Source organism: Azolla caroliniana, unplaced genomic scaffold (assembly GCF_043228905.1).
Source record: "Azolla caroliniana isolate FFs.n. ecotype wild unplaced genomic scaffold, voAzoCaro1.0.p SCAF_5, whole genome shotgun sequence".
In the NCBI taxonomy this organism is placed as follows: domain Eukaryota; kingdom Viridiplantae; phylum Streptophyta; class Polypodiopsida; order Salviniales; family Salviniaceae; genus Azolla; species Azolla caroliniana.
In genome coordinates, this window is record NW_028230440.1 from 23,460,563 (window position 1) to 23,484,106 (window position 23,544).

At 38.5% G+C, this 23,544-nt stretch overlaps 1 protein-coding gene across 1 annotated transcript; it reads right to left on the minus strand.

The window, feature by feature from the left end:
• Positions 1-591: 591 nt before the first annotated feature.
• Positions 592-5,007, minus strand: LOC147864521 (mitogen-activated protein kinase homolog MMK2-like). Its single transcript, XM_087320407.1, has 6 exons — positions 4,692-5,007; positions 3,302-3,431; positions 2,907-3,044; positions 2,283-2,615; positions 1,467-1,650; positions 592-1,110 (listed from the first exon to the last, which is right to left on the minus strand). Exons 1-6 carry the CDS (start codon positions 4,919-4,921, stop codon positions 938-940), a joined length of 1,188 nt encoding a protein of 395 aa, XP_087176533.1. The 5' UTR covers positions 4,922-5,007; the 3' UTR covers positions 592-937.
• Positions 5,008-23,544: the final 18,537 nt, after the last annotated feature.

The window sequence follows — 23,544 nt, forward strand, 5'->3', positions numbered from 1 at the left end:
AACACTATTCCTATCTTAAAGGGTAGATGAATCGACAATGACACTATGCCTATTCCATTAACAAGTCTTGAAAATTTCACTTTATATATTCTCCACTTTTATGTTGTCTCTCTAGTCTCGTTATCTATATGAGCTTGTGTTGCACTATTTGACAAAGAGAGATCTTATGACTAAAGAGAGTAGTCAAACAATGGCAAGTAGACCATAGGTAAAATTAAAAGCTTCGGATTATTCGCAAGGTACATGCAATGGAGCCTTCTAGTAGCAACTGTCAACTAGTCCCTCGGTGCTTGCGTCATAAGAATTGACTTGTTAAAGCTACTTTCCTAAATTGAACCCTCAAAAAAGGATAATTATATGTACCTCAAAGACTACGCTATGCGTATTCGTTACGTATTATCAAAAGGAGCTTTCGAATATGGATTTTTTACAGTCAACACACAAGTATTCTTAATGAGAATCATAATTCTTCCGGATCATTGGCATGTACTATCGAAAATGTGGTGTAAGAAGAGAGTTTCTGAGAATGATTTATTACAGAGTATTTGGAGTGTTTCTAGAAATTACACACTATTTTGACTGACCCGCAGAGCAAGGAATACGTTATTATTATTATTATTTTCTAGCATGAAATACATTACACAATCAAAGAAAGGAAAATATTACAAAGATCTTTTCTATTGGCTGCCTTTTTCAATAAATGTAGCAATGGCTATATAGCTTTCCTCAAGCTTGGATATATTGAGAAGGTTTCTGGGGGAATGAATCACTTGGCATGCATCTGGAACATTGTCAGAAAGCTCTCATTGCTTGTGTATGGTGTGTTCTTCTCGTCTTCTTTTTTTCTTTTTTGGCTTAACAGTAATGGGCCTCAAATACATTAATCGACTCCATTTGAGCTCTCTTTTACTTGTTTCATGCCAAACTGACTATCCCGTCATGTCCGCAAATGTGGGTTGAAACGCATGGATTCCTCATAGATGATGTCCTTCATGTCTTTCTCAGATAAAGAGAGCTCATCGACCTCCACCACAAATAGGTGCGGACATGTGGGCTCATCAGACTCGTCGTGTAACTTCGCAAGGTACGGATGTTCTAGAGCTTCAACAGCTAAAATCCACAACAAATGCACATCAAAATCAATCTAGAGCTCTTTAATATAGATATAAAAATGCACACATGCATCAAGTCAAGAATCACAATTAGCACACGAGGTTATTATTTCATATTTTTCTTGCTATACAGTAACGAATATATCCATCATGCATATACTGTTACTAATCACAAATCGATGTATGGATCATTCCAGTACATGATTAATTGAGTTCTTCTTTGTAGTATTACTATGCATTTACCCTTCATGCATGTGAGAAGAGTACCACTAAGTACCATACACTCATTATTAGATGCATGGATTTATTTTTGACCTATACTGGCAACAGAAAGGGAATTCAGGCAGTGAAAACCTGAGATTCGCTTGCTTGGATCAAATGTAAGCATCTTCTCGATTAAATCGATGGCTAAGGGAGAAATGTTCGGAAATTTATCGGCCATCGGCTTTGGGGTCGTTCGCGGAAGTTGCATTAGGTACCGCCGAGCATTCTCACTCTTAACAAACCCTAGCTCTGAATCGTTAGGCAGACCAATGAGCTGTGAAATTGGTCATTTTTAAATCAACATCAGTGATACTCTTCAAACATCCATTAAACATACAATGATCCATACAATTTTTTATGAGCTATATAGTTTTGAATTTAAACTTTTTATGACATACATCCCAGGCCTACATTTGTTTTTTAAGCTTTATGCTGATTTAAAAAAACAACACCCGAACGTTGTTTTCACACATGTTTCAATGTTTTGATATACATTTAGCTAAGAAATTCTCTAAACAACTGAGTGTTTTAACATCACTAACCAATCCAAATCCTATCAGGTTTACTTTATATCGATTGGATCACAATTTTTTTCATCTCAAGAGCTGCTAAATTTCTAAAATCTTGGATAACAATATAAGGATTTTAAGAGTATTGATCAATTCAGTTTCTCTCTTTGTTTTAAGATGATATAAAATAATAAGTGCAACTTGACCATTTTCTAATCCGTTTGTGAGATCAGGAACTTATAAAAATATTGCTAATACAAATACTTCTGTTGTATATTCTAATTGCGTTACAATATGTGAGACTAAAACTTCTAGGACATTCAGATTTTTGTTATAATAAATGCTATTAAATCTCCGTGAGACATGCGACTCTGTTAAGGCATGAAATAATACTTACATCAATGATGGAACGGAGTTGATGGACATAGTCTCTTCCAGGAAGCAATGGCTTCCTATTTAAAAGCTCCATGTAAATGCACCCTACTGACCAAATATCGATGGATGCAGTGTAATCTGCGGCATTCAGAAGGAGCTCTGGTGCCCGATACCACCTTGTCACCACATACTCTGTCATAAAATCGTTTTCTGATGTTGTTCGAGCAAGGCCAAAATCACAAATTTTTAAGTCACAATTTGCATTGACAAGCAAATTGCTAGGCTTGAGATCTCTATGAAGCACATTGGCTGAATGGATGTATTTGAGTGCCCGCAACATTTGGTAAAGGAAATACTGCCATGAAGAAGGGTATCAGAAATAAAGTCTTCCTTAAATAGTGGGCTGATCTTCTGAATTTTCAGAACATTTTATATGAATATTACTAGTAATTACTTATTCCTTTTCAAAAATTTGCTAACAGTTTGCTAGTTTTTTGGTGAATTATGAATTCTTTTACTGTATCAATAATAAAAATGTTCAAAGAGTCCTTCAAAAACCTTGAAATAAGTCAAAATTTGGCTAATATGGATAACTATATCTTTTTTCTCATTAACCCTGATAAGAAGAATAAAAACAAAAGCAAACCTGACAATGTTCCTCTGATAATTGCTGATTTGAGCGAATGATTTGGTTCATATCTGTATCCATGAGCTCAGACACTATGTAAACGTCATCAAATTCTTGTCTCGAAGGTGGAGGAATAATGTCTTTTATAGAAATAATCTGCATAGAACAAGACAAATAGATAGCTTAAAAGCAAGAACTAAAGTGATAACGCTTTTGTCAATGCTCTCAATTATTCAGGTCTTTCCACATGGAAAAAGAACTACATGTAAAGCGTTTATATATTGTCATGAGATAAGTGACAGGGAAAAAGATCGTATGGTAAGAAAAGAACAAATCCCTTTATACATTTTCATAAGATAAGTGACATTTAAAAAAGAAAAAGAAAAACAAGGATAAAAAAGAAGAATTTCTACATTTTCATGAGATAAGTGGAGAAGGAGTTTGATCTCTCGCATGGTTCTCTTCGTATCAGTTTTGTTGTCAAAAATTGCCCCGATCTTCTTTATGGCGACGTCTGCATTGGTCTCAGTGTCGAAAGCAGCACTGTCAAAGCACACCAAGAAAAAATGAACATGAGCTTTAGCTATAACAAACAAACAAAAGGGTTCAAATAGTGATTTTTGCAAAGATATAAAACTTGCGGTTAATATTCTGACAGTGCATGATTTCCTTTAAAAGATGGCATGGATATTATGGAAGGATTTCTTATCGCAAGGGTCCCAAGACCCAAGCCTGAATCTTTGATAGTGGGTCATTACATTAACCAATGGATGCACTAAAAATGATAGGTATTAGTACAAGGGTTTAATCGTTTAATCATAAGTATTCCGGAGAAAAAACAACGAAATTTCAAGATCTTTGATGATAATTCTACCTAATTCTCTAACAAGAGTATGATGGGTACAAGGATGTACACAAAGGCATAGAAAGAGAGCCCAAAATATCGATCTTATGATCACGATCATGAAAGTGCATGATTTCAACCATGGATACTTTTCAAAGACATTTGATGGTTACTAGTCTTATTAGTGTTATAATGTCATTTGATCACAACGTTCTCATTGCTCAATACCAAATTAGATCTCAATTCTCTTATACTAATTCAACTCTACTGCTGAGAAAAATGCATGAATTTCGAAAGACATGGATTCTTTGTTAGATCTATTTTACTTGGAAAGTAGATCATGCTTTCAGCCTCGGATGTTTTTAAAAGGATGATGGTTAAATCCCAAGGGATTTAAACATCAAAGAAAACAGCATGCTACCAAATTTATGTATATCTACTTCACTCAAATTCAAATTAACGATAGCTGCAGGGTTAGAATTTTCCTTTTTGAACTCATATTCTAAGGGTTCGACCATTGTTTTAGGGTCAGGGTTAGGGCAAGGATCTAGTTTTGAATTACAAAAATTTCTCATATTATATAGGATTAAGGTTAGGAGTAGTCCTAATTTAAATGAAAAAAGTAGGGCTAGTGTTAGCCCCAATTTAAATGCAAATAGAGTTGGGATTAGTCCCTGTTTCAATGAGCGAAAAAAACTAGGGTTAGGGTTAGTCCCAATTTAAATGAACAAAAACTAGGGTTACGGCCCATTTGAATCCAAGAAAAACTAAAATTTAGGTTTTAGAGTTACTTCCAATTTGACTGAAGAGCAACTAAGGTTAGGATTATGGATGTGGTTAGTTTCCTGTTTCAATGCAAACTAACTAAGATTAATGCGAAAAAGTGTGAGACCCGCCCCTATCTGAAGGAGGAGACAAAATCTAGGGTTAGGGATTGATTTTTCTGTGTTGATTCTTACCATACAATACCATAGGCTCCTTTGTTGATGGGGCGAACGGGAGGCTGATACCTGCGGGTGAGGACAAACTCATTACCATAGATGTTGTAGATAGCGAACTTGCCGCATGGAGAAACCACTCCGCCGATACCATTCTCGCCGGGAGGTATCACATCAGGGTCCTCTGCTGGGCGGTTTTGGGAGATCAGCTCTTCGTTGATGAGCTCCTTTAGCTGAGTAGTTTCAGCCATTACTGGGGAAATTTGAAACAAAAGAGTTGTTTGGGAGTTGCAGGGTTAAAGACAATCGTATGGTGTCTTTGTAAGTTAGGGTATGGGAAGGAATCAGAGAAGCGGTGCTGAAGAAGAAGAAGAAGAAGAAGACGAGTCTGTTTTAAGGCTGCTGTTCTAGTACTTCATGAGGGCTTCATCTAAATCGCCCACATGGCTATAAGATGGAGAAACAGAGAGAGAGAGAGAGAGAGAGAGAGAGAGAGAGACCTGTTCAACGCGGTTATCTCTTCAGTGCTCTGTTTCTCTCTCGCATACAATGGCATACGTGCATTCGCATTCGCGCATGATTCAATCATTCGAATAAGGTAAACACCCTCAACGTATGGTAAAATACCATACTTTTGTATATTCCTTATTTATTATAAGGTAAATTTTTTTTAAGGTAAAAAAAATGTATTCTTTTAAAACAAAACATAAGAATGTTTTGATAACATACGCATTCGTTTTTGCATGCGTATGAAAAGGGAATGTTTGCCCATGCATTCGAGTATATTACGTGCATTCTCATTCGCGAATGCTTCAATCATTCGAATAAGGTAAACACCCTCAACGTATGGTAAAATACCATACTTTTGTATATTCCTTATTTATTATAAGGTAAATTATTATTTTTTAAGGTAAAAAAAATGTATTCTTTAAATAAAAAAAACATAAAAATGTTTTGATAGCATACGCATTCGTTTTTGCATGCGTATGAAAAAGGGAATGTTTGCCCATGCATTCGAGCATATTACGTACTATGATGTATGCATCTATCTACCTATCTATCTTTTATCTTTTATGTGTCTCTCTATCTATTTTTATCTTTATCTATCTCTCTATCTATCTTTAATCCATGTCCGGGGAAGAGAAAACAAACCTCACAAATGATATACCCCTCTACCTCAGACTCGACCCGTTCGGCATCATTTCCCCGCCATTTCCTGGCTCTACTCTCACTTGCCCCATTATGTGGGCATCGTGTTTCATCCCCAGCCCATGAGCGAAGCTCACTCGACGGCATTATGGACACTCGATGCCAGCTGTAGAAAGAACGAAGAACTCCTCATGCAGTACACTTTGTTTGACTCGCCAAAGGGCATCGAGAAGAGATGATGGAAACGCCCTTAGGCAGCTGCTAATTCATCCCTCGGTTGGGAAGCACCCAATTGAGTGTGTCTGACTTCATACGAAAAGCTCTGAGACCAATCCTTGATGAAGAACGCATGCGGTATGCTCCGTTTGAATAACCAAAGGTCATCAAAAGAGATTATGGAAACAATGTATTACTCAAGAGTAAATATTGAGAGAGAGATAGATAGATAGATAGATAGATAGATTATATTATCGTCTTCGGAGGTCAAATATGACCTATGAGACCAAAAATATTACATTTCACGTGATATGTGTGAAAGTGAGTAGTGACTCTCGATGTTCAAGAACTTTACCAATGAATGTTGCAATCGAGAGTGCACATTGTGGTTGTGAGAGGAATTCATGCAAAGATTGGGCTCGATCGAAGAGATGTGTAAAGCATGGTCGAATATGATCAAAGGCAGAGCATTGTATCAAAGTGTGATACTCAGACTCGCGAACTTGTTTAGGGCAAAGTGCGCATAACCGACCACTCTCATCACTTGTACCCCAACGCCCTGTTTCACATCGCAATGCATGTGAGCTAAGTCGCATGGAAGCAATGGTTTGAATGGAAGATAACGGTATGGGCTCTAACATGTATGGATGTGTACGATTTCCCCGTTCCGCGAAGAATATGGTTTTGTAGTTAGGTGCAACATGTGTAGTATAATGTGTGAAGCGTGAGCCTCCACATTTGTCCCATGTCATGATACATTGGCGTTGCAAAAATGCCTCATTTACAGAGGAATCTAATGATGCATCATGAAGCAAGTGTCTCGCATCCCATCTACCAAACCATTTTTCTATATCTTGCATCCAACCAGAACACAAAATTTTGCTTTTATGCGTCTTTTGGATCTTTTTGCTTGCTTCCCACGCAATTCTAGGAAGTCGATGTGAGGGACTTTTTTGAACCTTAAGCATGTATTCAACAACCCTTTCCATGGCCATGATCTCAATGGGAAGCGATCCCGTCTCAAGGAGGAGGAGGGTGTAGGGCGTTTGTTTCTTAACTTGTAGAAACTTGGTAAGAAAATGCTTTTGAACATTTTCAAACTCTTTCCACATAGATTTAGGGATGCTACCGCCCCATACTTCCACCCCATAGAGAAGAACCGGTGTCACCAAAGTGTCGAAAAGATATTTCTTGAGGACCCAACACTTAATATCTCCAAGATTGCATGTGTTCTCAAATGCATAGTATGCTCGCTTGCCCGCCTCTAAGCGGCGTGTAGCACATTCATTCCATCTATGATTTGAAGGAACTTCAAGGCCAAGATATTTGAAGCTTTCCACACATTCAAGTGGCTCATTGTTGTACATAATGCATGGTTTATCTCTTTTTTGGCTCTTCACAAGCATAATCTTTGTTTTAGAGCTATTGACACTTAATTTAGTATGCATGCAAAATTTTTTCCAATGCCTTCATAAGCTTTTGTGCATCTCCTAAAGTATTTGCAAAAAGCACTACATCATCTGCATATAGCAAAAGCATAATCACAACATTCCCAATGGCAACTTCTTCAACACATTTTTCCTTTGCAAACTTGGTAACCATTTCTTCCAATTCATCAATGCATAGACCAAATAGTGTTGGTGAGAGTGGGCATCCTTGCTTAACACCAATAGTGCTTTTGAAAAAATCTGAAAGTTTATCTCTCATGCGCACACAACATATAACCTTCTCATAAATTCGGGAAATTGCAAGCATATATTCACTTGGCACCTCAAGTTCTTCCATTCGCCTCCAAAGATGCTCACGAGCTACCATATCAAAAGTTTTCTTGAAGTCTGCAAAGCAACAATATAAACCTTTACCTCTAAGGCGACTTTCCTCCGTTAATACTCGAAGGGTGATAAGGTGATCAATGGTGCTATGGTGTTTCCGAAAGCCAGCTTGTCCATAAGCTCTCTTACCACTTTTTTCAGCCCATACACTTATCTTTGATTCCATTATACATCCAAATAGTTTTGCCATTAATGAGCCAACCATGATGGTTCGATAGTTGTTTACATTATTTATATCTCCACCTTTATGTAAAGGTTTGATCCAATTTGTAGTCCAATCGTACGGCATACCATGTTGCAATGCATCATTAAACATATCGCTTATCCATATATGTGCTTCCTTTCCCGTCCATTTGAGCATTTCAGCCTTTATACATTGAAGATCGCTTGCCTTTCGAGAGGCCAATTTCTTAAGTCCTATGCATATATCTTCAATTGTAAAGAAGGGAGGCATATGTGAAAGAGAACCATAACACATCATCTTTCCGGCAAGAGATAACTCATATAAATTCTTACAATGCATAGACAAGTCGTGAAGAGTTAAGTCACCATAACTCTCAACACGTTTTCCCTTTAGATTTCCCCAAAATTTAGCACATGCATGTGCTTTCTCTTGCGTTTGGATAAGTTGTTGAGTAACTTCCCATATTCTTCTCTTTCTTTGAATAAGCCTTTTATACTCATGCAAATGATTTTGGTAATTCTCTTTATCCTTAACTACATCCAAAACCATAAGGCACTTTCGAGCTTCATGACATTCTTTATCAAACCATTTTTTCCTAAGTTTCTTGGTGCATTTCCAAGATGTGCGATTGGTCGAAAAACATTTGTTTGTACATGAGAGAATGACTTTCTTGAAAGCTTCCCATTTGCATTCTAGTGTGGCACCATGTTGTATCTTTGTCATTTGTAACATATCCTCAACCATCTTGGAATACATGGGTGCTCGCTTAAGGTTCATGCTCAAGTGCGGTTGTTTATTATCTTCAATAGCCTTCTCACAATCAAACCTATGCATACATTTGAGATCGATACATAAAGGCCTATGATCGGATTCCGGTGTCCATTCACCAAGTGAGAATTTATGTATACGATCCAAAATACATTCGGAAAGTAGCACATAGTCAATCACACTATTTCCATTGTGTTTTCTACATGTAAAACCATTAGTGTTGGGCCATAAGGAAATACCATTTGCAATAAGCAATCCGGTACTATTGCACATTTGTAGGAGTAACTTCCCAAATTGGTCCGGATCTTTTTCATCGCTAGAAGAGCGGTTATACATTTGCATATCCTCTTGCATCCTTGAGATATGTGGCATGAAAGATTCTTGTGAATCAAGTTGGAAACTTCTTGTACGAGCATTCATGTCACCAAAGACAATAACTTCCCCTTTGGATTTGAAATAAGCAATATCATCTTCTAGATTGGCAAACGGTTGATCTTTATCCAAACAAGCATAAAAGTTAGAATCTTGATGAGGGATGTAACATCCAACTACAAAAGTGGGCAAATCATTAGGTGTTTCTATTTTGAGCCATATGTAGCATTTATTTTCATCATTTTTTATGATTGACACATATTTCTCTATTTCCTTCTTAATCAAACATGCCACCCCTCCTTGTCCTCTTCTTTGTCTTGGATTTTTCTTCCATATCAAAGAGTGTACATTATAGTTTCCTAAACCTTGAATCCTTTGAGTATCATGCTCCCATGTCTCAACAAGAAGTGTGATATCCGAGTCATCGGTGAACTCCTCTATGCCAAATCCCGCATTCCATGGGTATCCATTGCAATTCCAAAAGCATAGTCGTAAAAGGCGTGGGTTATTCTCATAGATCATGTGTCCCTATTTGCCTACATTTCCATCTTTAGGCACATCCTTAACCTTGTTTTTCAATCTTTCTTCATATGCTTTACGACGAGCATTTTGTTGTGAGATAGTACGATCTTCACTCACAAAGCATTGTGTACCTTTGAGGTATACCCAACTATTTTCGAGTATGATCCACCGCTTTGTATCATCTGTCATTGTGCATACAATAGGCCTTTCTCCGGAGCGACTAACACCATGTTTCCCAACTCGGTGTGCCCCATATACATTCACATCTGACATCCCATAATGCATGCTAAAAAATTCACCAATGGCCTTTCCAAGGGATGCGGGTGTTTCAATACTCTCTTCTTTAATCCCACGGATGACAATGTTCTTTGATCGTCGTTCACGTTCTTTCAATTCTCGGACATCTATGTTTTCGATATTCTTCTCTTGATGCATCACATGCATATTAGATGAGTTTGATAGCACATCCCCACCACATACATCGGCCCATGACTTCGTTGTACATACATTTTTCATCTCACTTACATCCCGCCTCATCGTGTCCAATTTTTCTTCTTTTAATGCTTCCTTTAACTCAATCTTGTTAAGGCGCTCATTTGTTTCAAAAGAAGCTCTTTTACATTCTTGAATCTCTTCTTGAAGTTTTGCAACCACTTGTTTAAGACTTTCATTCTCAATGACAACACTTTGGAGCTTAGTATTCTCTTTCATTAACGTCCTAATCTCTTCACCTTGCTTGTTTATGGTTTCTTGAAGAGAAATCAAGTGACTCATAAGCATTTTGTCCATTGCATTAGAATCAAGATTTGTTGGTGATCTCGGCTCATTATCAATTATACCCCCAAACTTTGCGGCGGTTTTACGAGTATTTGCCATTGAAGGGACAAACCCTACGGGAAAAGAGAGACAGAGAGGGAAGGAGAGAGAATGTACCTTTCACTCGATTTAGGGCTTCAAAATCTACCTTCCGTTTGAGGAACCGTGGGGTAAAGATGGCTGCGGATGAAAATGCTCATAACTTCTCGCTACGGTAACGGAATTCAGTAAATGAAAATTCTTTAGAAAGCTCTCTCAAAGAGCTTTCCAACGAGCTATAGAACGTAGAAAACGATGGCCGGAGTGAACTTACAGAGAGCTTTGAAAGAGAAGTTTAGGAGAGAGAGAGAGAGAGAGAGAGAACTTTGTAACTCATTACAAAATGAAATTCTCATTTTTTCTCAAATGTCACATTGGCATAGAAAAGGGAAGATTGTTAGGATCTCAATTCAATCGTTTATTTTGGGGATTGTAAATTTGGGAGATGTGATTGATAATGAATCTCAAAGGTTGTTAGAATTTGAAGATGCCAAAAGATGGTTATGTATTCCCCCAAATTATGATATGAATTTATTTGGGAGAAATTACAATATATAACATTGTTGCATGGATCATTGCCAATGAAAACAAATGTTCCACCTTGGGTAGATTGGCGATTAAAGGATGGTACACGCTTGTTACAAGTCACTACAAATATATTGTATCATCATTCAATGGCATCATTATTTTGGATATTACCTAAAGCAGAAAAGGTGTGGAATGTATCCAAGTCAATTGCAAGGTGGTGACCAAATTTGAAACGTGGTTGGCATTCCCATTTACCATTTCATGCAAAGGTATTCATATGGAGAGTCATGATTGGTGGGCTTCCATTATATTTAGCCTTAAAGACACGAGGACTAGGGTCAAGTAGGTGCTTCTTTTGCACCATTCCGTTGGAGGACAAAACACATAGTTCATTAAATATCCTAAAACGCATATCATTTGGAAGTACTTATCGGATATTTGACAAGTTTTAACCCGTTGTTATTTGAGGCCTCTACAATGGGTTTTTTCTTCGTATGTTCGAAATTGTCTAAATGACAAGCTGGAGATATTGTTCCAATTTTTACGATATTGGAATATGTGTAATGCTTTCATGTTAAAAGACAATTCTTATGTGGAATTTCTGGATGTTATAGCATGTGGGGATCATTTTCTTAAGTGTATATTCAGGTTTTCTAATGGCTTTATAGGATATCCCTTTCCTTACATAGGATAGGTAGGTAGAGAAGACTAAGAAGTTGTAAAAAATGGATTAACAATTAATATAATCGTGTGCCTTCACAAAAAAAAGCAAAGAGAGAGAGAGAGAGATCTCTCCGCATGGCCCGAAATTTTGTTTGTCCCTTGAACTGCCCTTGGTCAACCATGAAAAAAGCAAGTATATGTGCATTCACCCTTTTTTCTCAATTGTGTGTTTGTTGAGTGAATAGAATTATAGATGATGAATTTCTCCCCTTTTTCGCTTTTACCTTACATAAATCCACTAGCATTGGGTAATGTTTACAACTATCACTCCATTACATTGAAATGTTTATTAGATTTGGATGCTTTATATTAAATGTTTAAAATTGATTAAAACATTATTTGTGACATTGCTTTGTGTTTTAAGTAGGGTAGTACATGTCATGTGTGTCAACTAAGGATATAGGACAATATAAAGTAGAGCAAATAAGTTAATAACAACAATGACATGTGTGACTCACGGGATTTCAAATTATTTTCAAAACAAGCTATGGGACCAAAAGCATAAATTAACAATATAGCCTGGTTGTGTAAAATTGTAAATATTATAATTTTATTCTTTTTGGATAGAAGGAATTGGTGATAGTCCATCTCTTGACAAATAATTGCGTCTCCACGATCGACGCACCCACCTTAAGATACAAATATACTAAAGATCTTCTTTTTTCATGAAAAATTAACCCATCAACCATCTCTTGCAAGGTAGAAAATAGAAGTTTTCTTAGTTTAATGTAGTTTCCATTTTTTAGCTTGTTTCTTAGAATCTATCGTTTTGTAGAAGTCAACTTTGAAATATTGTGTATGAACCCTAAATTTGTGTAGGACGATTTTCTTTGTCTCATACTTAAAATATTGTTTTGTGAAATTTGAATAGAGGAATAAATACGAACATTTCATAGGATGCTACTTAATACCACTTTGTGGCTCGGTAGCGTGCATTGTGCAGGTTGCAGAAGAGAGTGCCCGCATGCAGCAAATCGTTGACAAGTAGCTGTTTTCGAAGCCAAGCAAGACAACGTCATAGGTAGCGAAGGTAGTGATGGCGGGGTTTATGGTTGTAGAGAGTGCCCCGAACGCAGCAGAGCGGTACCGAGTTTCCCTACTCCTCATGAGTAAGGTATGTATCTTCAATTAGAGTGTAAGGTTAGTAGTGGGGCTACATAGGGACAACTAAACATGGTGGTGAATGAGCCATCAGTGGGCAATAAAGCCTCAATGGTGGCAGCTAAAGCATCGGCGGCAAGGGGGCCGATGGGACGATGGGTGGAGTCGGGGTATGCATTGCAAGGGACGAGTAAGAATTGGGAGAAGCAAGCAAAGATTTTGGGACAAAGGAAAGCAAACAACATGTGGAAAGATGTAGGGAAACACATTAGTGGAGGAATTAGCAAGATATGCAAGGAAGTGGTGAATCAAACAGATAATGGGGGATTGTTGGAAGAGGAGGTTAGGGCTCTTGCCAGCGGTATGGCGGTGGCCGCCTTCACATTTGATTGTAGAGAGGACTCACGTGTTTGGGGAGAGTCAGAAGCTTGGAATAAAGAGGTCAGCATGCAAGAGGAGGGGGGAGATCTCCCCAACCTTGAATTATGGCATATGGAGGGTGTGGGAGTAGAAGAGAGGCAACGGGGACTGCAAGGTGGGTTGTCTAAGGGGCTAGATGTTGAGGAAATGGAGGCCACCAAGGACATGATGCAGGTGGAGAATCTGTTGAATGAGTGTGGTCAAGCGCATAATGCATGTTGGAGAGGAGATTATGATAAGCAATTGGAAAAGAAGGAAAGCTCTGAGATACTTCATGTTTTTCTGTTCGTGGAAGAAAGTGAAATCTTAAATACGGAGATTAGAAGGTTAAAGAAGTGTTCGTTCATTTGCAAACTACTTGGTGGTAGGCCTAGTAGGGGTATGGTTCGCAACATGTTACATATAGCTCTAATGGATAGGGCCCCACAAATAAAGAATGTGGATAATATGGGACGCAATTTCTTTCACATTGAAGTGGCGAAGGGGAGTAATATATCACAAATTCTTGATATGAAATTTGTTGAGCTCAAATATGGAAGAGCTCCCTTGTTGGAATGGCATCCTAATTTCAATGTTATGGAGGAAGCCAAGAAACTTGGTAACCCCATGGTGATATCTATGGTATTTCCTAATCTTCCGTGACAATTATACCCCTTGATGCCAAAGGTTGGGGCAAATATTGGCATAGTCTATCCTTTAAAGGCAACCATGGTAGACAAAATCAGAGACTCCCCTAAGATTAGGGTGCTTGTGCAAAGTTTGTACTCACTCCCCTCTATAATCAGGGTGCATGATGTGGAGGCAAGATTGATAGATGTGGAAGTGGAATATGAGGGACTACCTGGTCAATGTTTCTATTGTAAAAAAAAGGGTCACATCGTTAAGGAATGCCCTAGGAAGATCAATAATAACATAAAGGGGGAGAAGCTTAAGGGGCCAATAGCTAAGCAAGAGAAGATAGGGGTGGCAAGACAAAATACTCTCAATGGGGTTGAGAATGTGCAAGTTAATGCCAACGTCTGGACTCTTGTTTGGGGACGTAAAAATGGATTGCAACAAGAAGGAAACACAACTTCACCTCATGTAGATTTGAGGAATCGTTTTGAAGTGTTGCAAGAATAGGAGGTCCTATTACACGATCAAAGGACAACTAATGTGGAAGAGGTGGTAGCGTGCACACCCGATGTCTTACTAAACAATACACAACTCAAACAAGAAAATGGCATGAGCTCCCCCTCCTCCATTGGTAAAAGTGGAAGTATTGGATTGAGAGCAATGAAAGAATGGTTACGCAATGGGAGATGTCAAGAAAGCTCATCCACCACTTCCGAATTTCAGAAGTCGCAAGAGTCGCGACAAGTAGGGAGGCACCTGTCAGAGTTTTTGTCAATTTTGTTAGGTCCAAAAGTTCGGAAAGGGGCACACTAGGCATGGGGCGAGTTTAGCCATCAGGCTCTCACGAGACTGACTGATTTGTGTCATGAGGAAGCCCTAGGGCTGAGGTTTTATGTGATTATTGCTGAACGAAACAAGTTGCCGAAAGTAGGCTTCTCATTTGACCTGATGGACTTGGAGGTTTCGGCTAGCTGTCAAGAATAGTACTAAAGCAGAGATGGAATTAGTACTAAGAAGAGAAGTACTATTAGTACTAAGAAGACGGGACTGCGTGAGATTCCCGAGAGAGGAAGTGAGAAGAGGAGAGAGAGAAAGATGATGACAACAACTAATATATTATGTGAAAAGATAAGTACAAAGCGGCTAAGAGGCTTAAGACTGGCGTTGAACCAATTTGGTTCAACATAATGTCTAGTGCCTTCTTTTATAGTGTTGTCAGGAGTAATCCTGAAACTTCTAGAATGTTCCAGAGAAATCTGGAATATACATTACTTTCTTATAATAAAACATAAATGAAAATAATATCTTATGAATTACAATAGATGGTGTGATGGTTAGGAGCTCGACCCATATACCATAAGGTCATGGGTTCAAGTCTTGCCATATCATGACACTAGCAGCATGCCACGGATCTCCAAGCTCCATAGAAGTCAAGGCGCACAAATACTTTAACAGCCTGCCGATCACCTTGAGTGGGGATAAGTAAATGTCGATGTGGATGAATGCTGGAATGATATGTGGGAGTTTCAACGATGCTTGCATTAAAAAGCAGCTACTATTATGCTTAGAGGAGAATGTAGACTCCCTCGATGAGGTGTTACACTTCCATGAGGAGGAACTGGAAGAAGATATAAGGCAGGATGTGGTGTTAGGATGGGAGAAGATCAATGAGGGAGGTTGGGCATGGACTCAGGGGGGAAGGACTTTGTCCTTCTTGGGAGACCTCACAATTGATTTCATGAAATTAATCACGTGGAACATACAATGTCTTGGTGGAAGCAAATGCATGATGGAAAGGAAGAACTTCTGTCAGGAGTTCAAATCCCTGTGCTTTAAGGGGATCCCGGACATTTTGCTCTTGCAAGAGCATCATTTGAGTGTGGACAAAATCTTGAGTATTGGCAATCCTCTTGAGGGGGATTGGCATACTTTTTGGTCCCCAGCTCAAGGTGAGCATGGTAGAAAAGGAGTGTTTGTACATCTATTAGGAACAATCTGGATATTGTTGTCGTGGGTCAGGACACCATAGTGGAGGGACATGCCATTTATGTGACTGTCAGATGGCACCCAATTCGTTAGCTTTGCGGACCCTTTTTTGGAGGTAATTGGCTGATGGCTTGCCATTTGCAGATGTGTGGATCCTTGCAGGGGATTTTAACATGACTTTGCACTTAGAGGACAAGGTGGGTGGCACTCATACAGTGGTCCAGGGGTCAGAGTTGGTTGCATGGGATTTGTTGATGGGATGATTAGGAGTGAAAGATGCGTGGTATGTACTAAAAAAGCCTCGGAGTTTGCCAAGCTTTTCAAGAGAAGGCAGTAGTATAAATGTCTTTTGCATGTCTTGCATAGATAGAATACACATAAGTTCAGAACTTGAAAAATATGGTAACAATGTTGAAATAATCGCTGGTTCAACTTACTCTGATCATATGCCGGTTAAGATTACATTAGTCAACCAGAGGAGGCCAAAAAGAGACTGCAACCTGAGGATCAATAGTAAGCTTTTTGAGGATGCAGAAGTGGGAAGAAAGATAAGGAGCATATGGGCAAGTAATCCAGCTAGTTGTGGTGCACTTGAGACACTTAGAGGGAAGATTATTGAAACTTCAATGTATTTGCACGTTGAGACTAAAAACAAAATTGCGAAGTCTAAAGAAAGAGAAGTGGGATTAAAAAGATCGTTAGCAGTTGCCCAAAGAATGCTTTAGAAAGATCCCACGTGTCAATGGTCTAGAGCAGGTCTTGAGGTTGCTAGAGAAACGCTACAACGGTTGATTATGTCTAGAAACACGATGTTTTTCAGGAGTTCCGCGGCATGGTGGAGCAAGAATGGGGATAAGGTAAATCAACAATTTTTTAAGTATAAAAAGCCGAGATCTAGCTATAGTTACAATCCTAAGCTGATTAAGGAGGATGGATCAATGTCGGAGGATGTATCAGAGATCATGGAGGCAGTCACAACTCACTATCGTGGGCTACTCTCATACAGTTATAATATCCCTAAACAACCTAATCTGATCGAATTTGTATTGGAGGGTATGCAAAAAAGAATTTCAAAGGTTGCACAAGTTAATTTGTCAAGGCCACTCTTGGAAGAGGAGGTGTCAGATGCTTTGGCGGGTATATGTAGAACGTCCTGTCCAGGCATCGACGGATTATCAAGAGATTGTTTTGAAAATTTTTGGGAAGTGATTAAGGTTGACTTGGTTGATGGTCTTAATGAGGCATGGGTTGTTGGACGCTTACCTGAGCATTTTAAAGAGGGGCTGATATTTCTAATTCCAAAGGTACAGGGTCTAATAGTTGATGCAAGGCAATGGAGACCGATTACGTTGCTCAACACAATATATAAGATTTTTGCCAATATTTTGGCCAAGAGGGTCAAACCCCACTTGAATGCACTAATTAATGTTGGACAAACAGGATTCATGGAAAATAGATGCATAATTGATAATGTGTTGACCTTTTGGGAGGCGATTGCCTTGGCAAAGAAAACCAATCAACATATTGCATGTCTCATGCTTGACTTCGAGAAAGTGTATGACAGAGTACAATGGCCTTTTTTAGATAAAGTGATGGAGAGGTTGGGACTACCCTCAAAATGGAGATTGGCAGCGTTAGCCCTTTACGAAGGAAGTTTGAGTAGGGTGATGGTGTCAGGACATCGAGGCTCACCAATTCCATTATGCAAGTCTGTCAAGCAAGGGTGCCCGTTGGCCCCCTATATTTATTTATTGTAGAGGCATTCTCTTTCTTTTTAGACAGACTAGATGCAGGAATAAGGGGATTAGTTGTCCCACATGCGAGCAAGGAGTTGTTGGACTCATCATACGTAGATGACACTATGCTCTATCTAGAAGGCAATGGCTGTTAAATATTTGAGTTTTTTGGTGGGAGTTGAGATACCTAAAAACCAGCAACTTGAGCAACTGAAAGACAAAATCAGAAAAAAACTTCGGTTATGGGCATCGGTAAAGCTTTCTCTTGCAGGTGGGGTGGTCGTGGTAAACCACATTTTGTTAGCCACCATGTGGCACTCGGTGTCATGTTGGGTGTTACACAAAACTTGCATCAAAAACATTAAGGCAATGGTGAGAGGGTTCCTATGGTTGGGTAGAGATCATGAGACGCTATTAGCTAAAGTGGTGTGGAGTTGCTTGATCAAGGCGAAAAACCAGGGTGGACTTGGGTTGGTGGATCCAGGTCACCAAAGTAAGGCTTTACTCGGTAAGCTACTTGTGCGAAGTTTACAACTTGAACTTGAATTGTGGAAGATGCTTCTTAGGGACAGAGCTGACCTTTGGTGTCCAAGGAATGGCGGCCCTTGGAAGGCAAAGATGTGGTGGTTGTTCAATCCAAATCTAAAGATGAAAGTACCAGCTAGCATGGAGGACAAGGTGGTACGTGCCATAGTGATGGCCTGGTCAAGTGTAAGAGAAGGGTTGGTCTTAATGCAACTGAAAACATTGGAGGAACAACTCTGACAACTGCTATTTTGGAACGCTAGGATTAGAAGCGAAGACGGCATGATGCTTGGATAAAAAAAATATTTGCCATGGGGGCACATGTTAGGGTACAATGTTAGTTTAGTAAGAGATTGGGATGTTTTCAGAATGAAGAGGAGTGAGGATAAGTTTGGTAGCATTTCTGGTAGGCTTGAGAAGGTGACCCAGTTGATGAACAAGGTTGTTGATGGTCTGGAAAGGTTGAATAAGGAAGAGGGGGTTTGGTCTGGGTGGTTTATAGGTGAGAGTGATGGACAAATTATCCGTGGCAAGTGCCCATCTAATGAGTATCGTTTGTGGGGAAACCTAAGTGCTTTGTCCGACAATGGCCGGTGGTTGGCAGTGTGGGTGGCAATGTTGGAAGGTAAGAAGTGGCAAGTAAACCCAGACCCAGGGAAGCTAGATAATGGTTGTAAACTATGGCTATTTGACAACAAGCCCCTACATGATTTGGAGTGGGATCCACTAGAGGTATGGTGGCAGAAATCGGGAACGAACAAACTGGAGGGGTTTTTTTATTATAATACTAAGCTCGGAAGGCAAATCATTGGCTCCAAATCAGTGGGCGTTGCGCAGACTCGCAATAGTTGGAGGGATAAAGGCATATCAGGTGACTTGTTGAAGTCGTTTTGGAGGAGACTTTGGGCATTGGATATGCCAGAAAAAATAAAGGTTTGGTTTTGGCTTCTTAGTCATAAGGTGATACCCGTAGGGGAGTGGTTGATGTGTAGTGGTGGGGAGGTTGGTTGTAAGTTATGTGGCACTCTTTGGAATCGATACCTCATTGTTTTTGGAACTGTGCAGAGGCAATCAACATTTGGGGTAGATATCTCAGGATAGTGGCAGCATACGGAGTGAATGGGAGAGTTGTGTGGGGGTCCTTACAAGGTTTGAAGCTAACTAGGGAAGGTTGGGCGGAACAACTAAATCGACAGGGTCATGGATTTATAGTGCAGGGTGGCAGTGTATTCAAATGTGTTGGAGTGAAACCTGGTACAAACTTTGGTTTTTTTGAGGAGATATGTATGTTGGTGGCATGCTTCTCGGTCTGGCACATTTGGACCAGACGATGTATGTTTGTTTTTCAGCAACGAAAACTCCCAAGCAGTGAAGTGTTGCTAAACATTTGGTTCCAATTGGTATCTTGGCTGCACAGACGATACAACTCAATTGAAGGGAAATCGGATGAAGCAGAACGAGCTCGGTCAAAGTTTTTGTTGAAATGGGGCCGTTCTCCTGTGATGGTAATTCAACATCAGGGCCTAAATGGAACTACCAAGCATCGAGATGGTCGTTTCCGTCATTGGCTTCCATCAGTGGACAGAAGATGTAATTATGTGGTTACCATGTAAAAAGAGTTAGCAGGATACTTTTGTTGTAAATAGCAGGATGGGGATTATGCTTAGTTTTGTGTGGAGTAGTGTGAGTTTTGTTGATTATGGCAGAACTTTGATGTACTTCGTTTGCTAACTAATGGGAAGTAGTGTTTTTTTGGGGAAAAAAAAAATGCCACTTTGTTATAACTATGTGTTGCCTTTCATCTCTTCTTTTTTGTTGAATTCTAATGGTTGATTTCTTACTACATTTGCAAATGAAATGTCAACATATTGTTGTCTAAAATGCATCTTTTCTTCTTTTATTGAATTCTTGTGGTTGATTTCTTACTACATTTGCAAATGAAATGTCAACATATTGTTGTCTAAAATGCATCTTTTCTTCTTTTATTGAATTCTTGTGGTTGATTTGTTATACATTTGCAAATGGAATCCAATGCATCATATTACTGTCTACATATAATACCTTTGTGCATTGAAGCTTTTTGTCATGGTATATGCACGTAGAATTAAAAAACATTTATTAATTTTCTTTTATACCGCAATTGAATTTTAGTGGGTCAATGCACTTAGTTTATTTGTAGATATGGAAAATAAGAATCTTTCCTCGACTCATTGGATATCATTAAACATTCCCTTTATGAAATTTGATAGTTGCATCACGTTGTCCATTGTATCTTGATGTCCACCACATGTAGAGTTTTCGTCTTTAAGACCCCAAGTTATGTTAGAATATTAGAAAATGTTTTTTTTATTGTGGAGTTCTAGAACTTTTTATAATAATAGTAAAAGCCTTTGTCTCACATAGATTTCATTTGAAGATTTTAGTAGGTTTAGGAAGCCACTTTGTTTCATTGCATGTTGAGCCATTTAACTATTCTTTACCAGCTTAATGACTTGAAGAATCGCTTGGTTTGGTTGTGTTGAGAGTCTATTACTAATCAATAGACCAAATAAAAATAAAAGAAAGGTGAATAGATTGGATAAAAGAACCCAATCCTCCCAACCACCCTTGAGTTATCATCAAGACATAGCCAACCTACCACCGACATCCGATATCGACATATATTTGGTTGATTGGTACCTTGGAATAGGTAACATGTTTGTCGCGACGAAATCCAAGCCTACACCATTGGTGTATGAAGAATTTAACCTTTCAACGTAATGTGTTTCATGAGGGTAGCTAGGCCTCATATTTATACTTCTTCCTAGGCCCCTTGAATTGATGTGCTTTTCGAAAAGACTTTCCATTCATTGGTTGTTAAGATCATGATAGTGCATGCACCTATGATTCCTTGTATCCATTCATATTAGTCACTTTCTAACATTATTGAACATACCCTCCACTTATGTTTTGAAAATATTAGTGACCTACTCGCACCTACATTATGTGTGTGTAACATACAACCAAAAAATTGCACTCTTGCAATATAAAGTGAGGGAATGTGTTGTGAGAGTATTCTCTCGTTACCAGATGGCATCCATAATATGTTTATCCATCAACATAAAAGAATTATATCTAGTGGATATATGTTTGGAGCTACTATATAGGCAAATTATTAGATAAGAATGTATTACTCCCACTTAGAAAGGGTTTTTGCTACATAAGCCCAAAGCATGTCCTCAATAATTTGATTAACCATTTAGTTTGTCCATCAAACGGAGGATGATCCATGGAACTCATGCTTAAATTAGTTTCTAGCTTCCGAAAAACTTGAGTCTAAAAGTTACTAGTAAACTTGGAATCTCGATCACTAACAATATCCATTGATAACTCATAAAAACATAATAACCCATCAACAAATTGACAAACCAATTGTTGAGCAATCGTTTTTGTAGGAAGAAATCTAGCCAATTTTATTAGTATGTCAATGACAACCCGAATGACATCATGACCCTTTTGTGCAAGAGGTATACTAACAATAAAATCCATATAGATACTTTCCCATTTGCTATTGGGAATATCTAGGGGATGCAAAAGACCATAAACTTTAAGCAATTTTGTCTTATTAATCTAACATTTTAAGCATTGAGTCACATATTTACGCACATCATATTTTAGGCAAGAAAAATGCAGTAGAGATGAGAATGGGTGTTCATTGTATTCCAAGATGGGCGGTAGATGGGTATCATGACATTCATGAATAATTGTCTATTTGACGTTTGGTAAATTTGGAACACAAAACTTTCCATTACTGTTGAGCAAATTGTTTGCCTTTGAGGCTAAGGTGCTACTAATGACATCTAAACCAAATTTGACTTTTGCCCAGTATTTCGAAAAATAACTTCCATTAAGGTATTTCCCTTGGAGGTGATCTAAAAGATCAAAATTTATTTCCGTGAAGATCATCTGCAAAAATGTTAGAATCCTTGTGATACTATATCGAGAAATCAAAATCTTGAATAAGGTATGTCCAACGAGCATTACAACCAACAAGATCTTGTTGGTTACAAACATACTTTAATAAAAGCATCTACAATAATGTTCATAGAATCCTTGGGATAGTGTATTGAATAAGATTCGTCCAATGGGCTTTATGACCAACAAAAACTTGTTGGTTACAAAAGTACTTCAATGATTGATGTCTATTGTAACCACAAATTGATTTTCATATAGACACCGCCTTCATGCTTCAAGTACATATATATAACTGCGTACAACTCTTTCTCTTGAGCTAAATACCAAGATTGAGTAGAATCATGCTTTTTGCTTTCAAAAGCAATAGGATGACACCTTGATAAAATATGACATCAATAGCACAATCATTAGCATCGATTTTGAACTCAAAAGGCTTTAAAGGGTTTGATAATAAAAGAGTGGAATCTTGACACACACGGTCTTTGAGTCATGACTTGAGAGTAAGAGAGAGAAAGAAAGAAAGAAAGAAAGAAAGATATATTAACGTCTTCTAAGGCCAAAATTGGCCTATGAGACAAATGGTTTACAACAAAAAATGGGATACTTACCCATTCATTGAGAGTAAAAATTAAATAAAAATAAGATAAAATAGAGTTTAAGCCAAATAGTTCTAGTAAATAATAAACATGTTCATATAAAAATCATGTTCTACAATGAAAATGTTATACTAGGCCTAATTTCATTTCCATCCAAGTCTCTCGAAGAGAAGCGGGAGGTCAAAGGGTTGCAATGTGGATGTGGCCCGTGATGTCAATGTAAAAGGTACCCCAACCATAACTTCTAGTCGACGTAGCTCACATTCCCTTATCTTCTTAATCTTTTCTACTCCACGCCGACTTGTTTGAAGCCCAACATCCGAGGGCATTTAGTTGTTCTTTGCATTTCTGCTTCCTCAAGTGAGAGGCCGAGCGGCGTAAGTGTATCCACATTCATCGTCTCCCCTTGTTCCTGAAAATTTACACTAGTTACATATTGATGAATAGTAAAAGGGTTATGGTTAACACTTTGTAATTTATTCTCCCTATGTTGTTTTAGCTCTAAAATATACTTACCTAGTCTCTTTTCGGGGTATCTAATAGTTTGAAGAGGGTGGGAGAGGGTCCTAATATGTCTTGGTATTCCGCCCGTATCTCGGCATAAGTTGGGCACTTGCATGTGAAGTGATGCTCATCCTCTATCTCTATGTGGCATAACCTACATAGCCTTTCCTCTCTAGGGACTCTATTAGCCCGACCATTCTCAATCTCAAGTTGGTGAGATGATATCCTAAGTTGTCCAATGGCCACCACCCTTAGTGCATTTGATAAGAATGTATCTAGATATCTTGG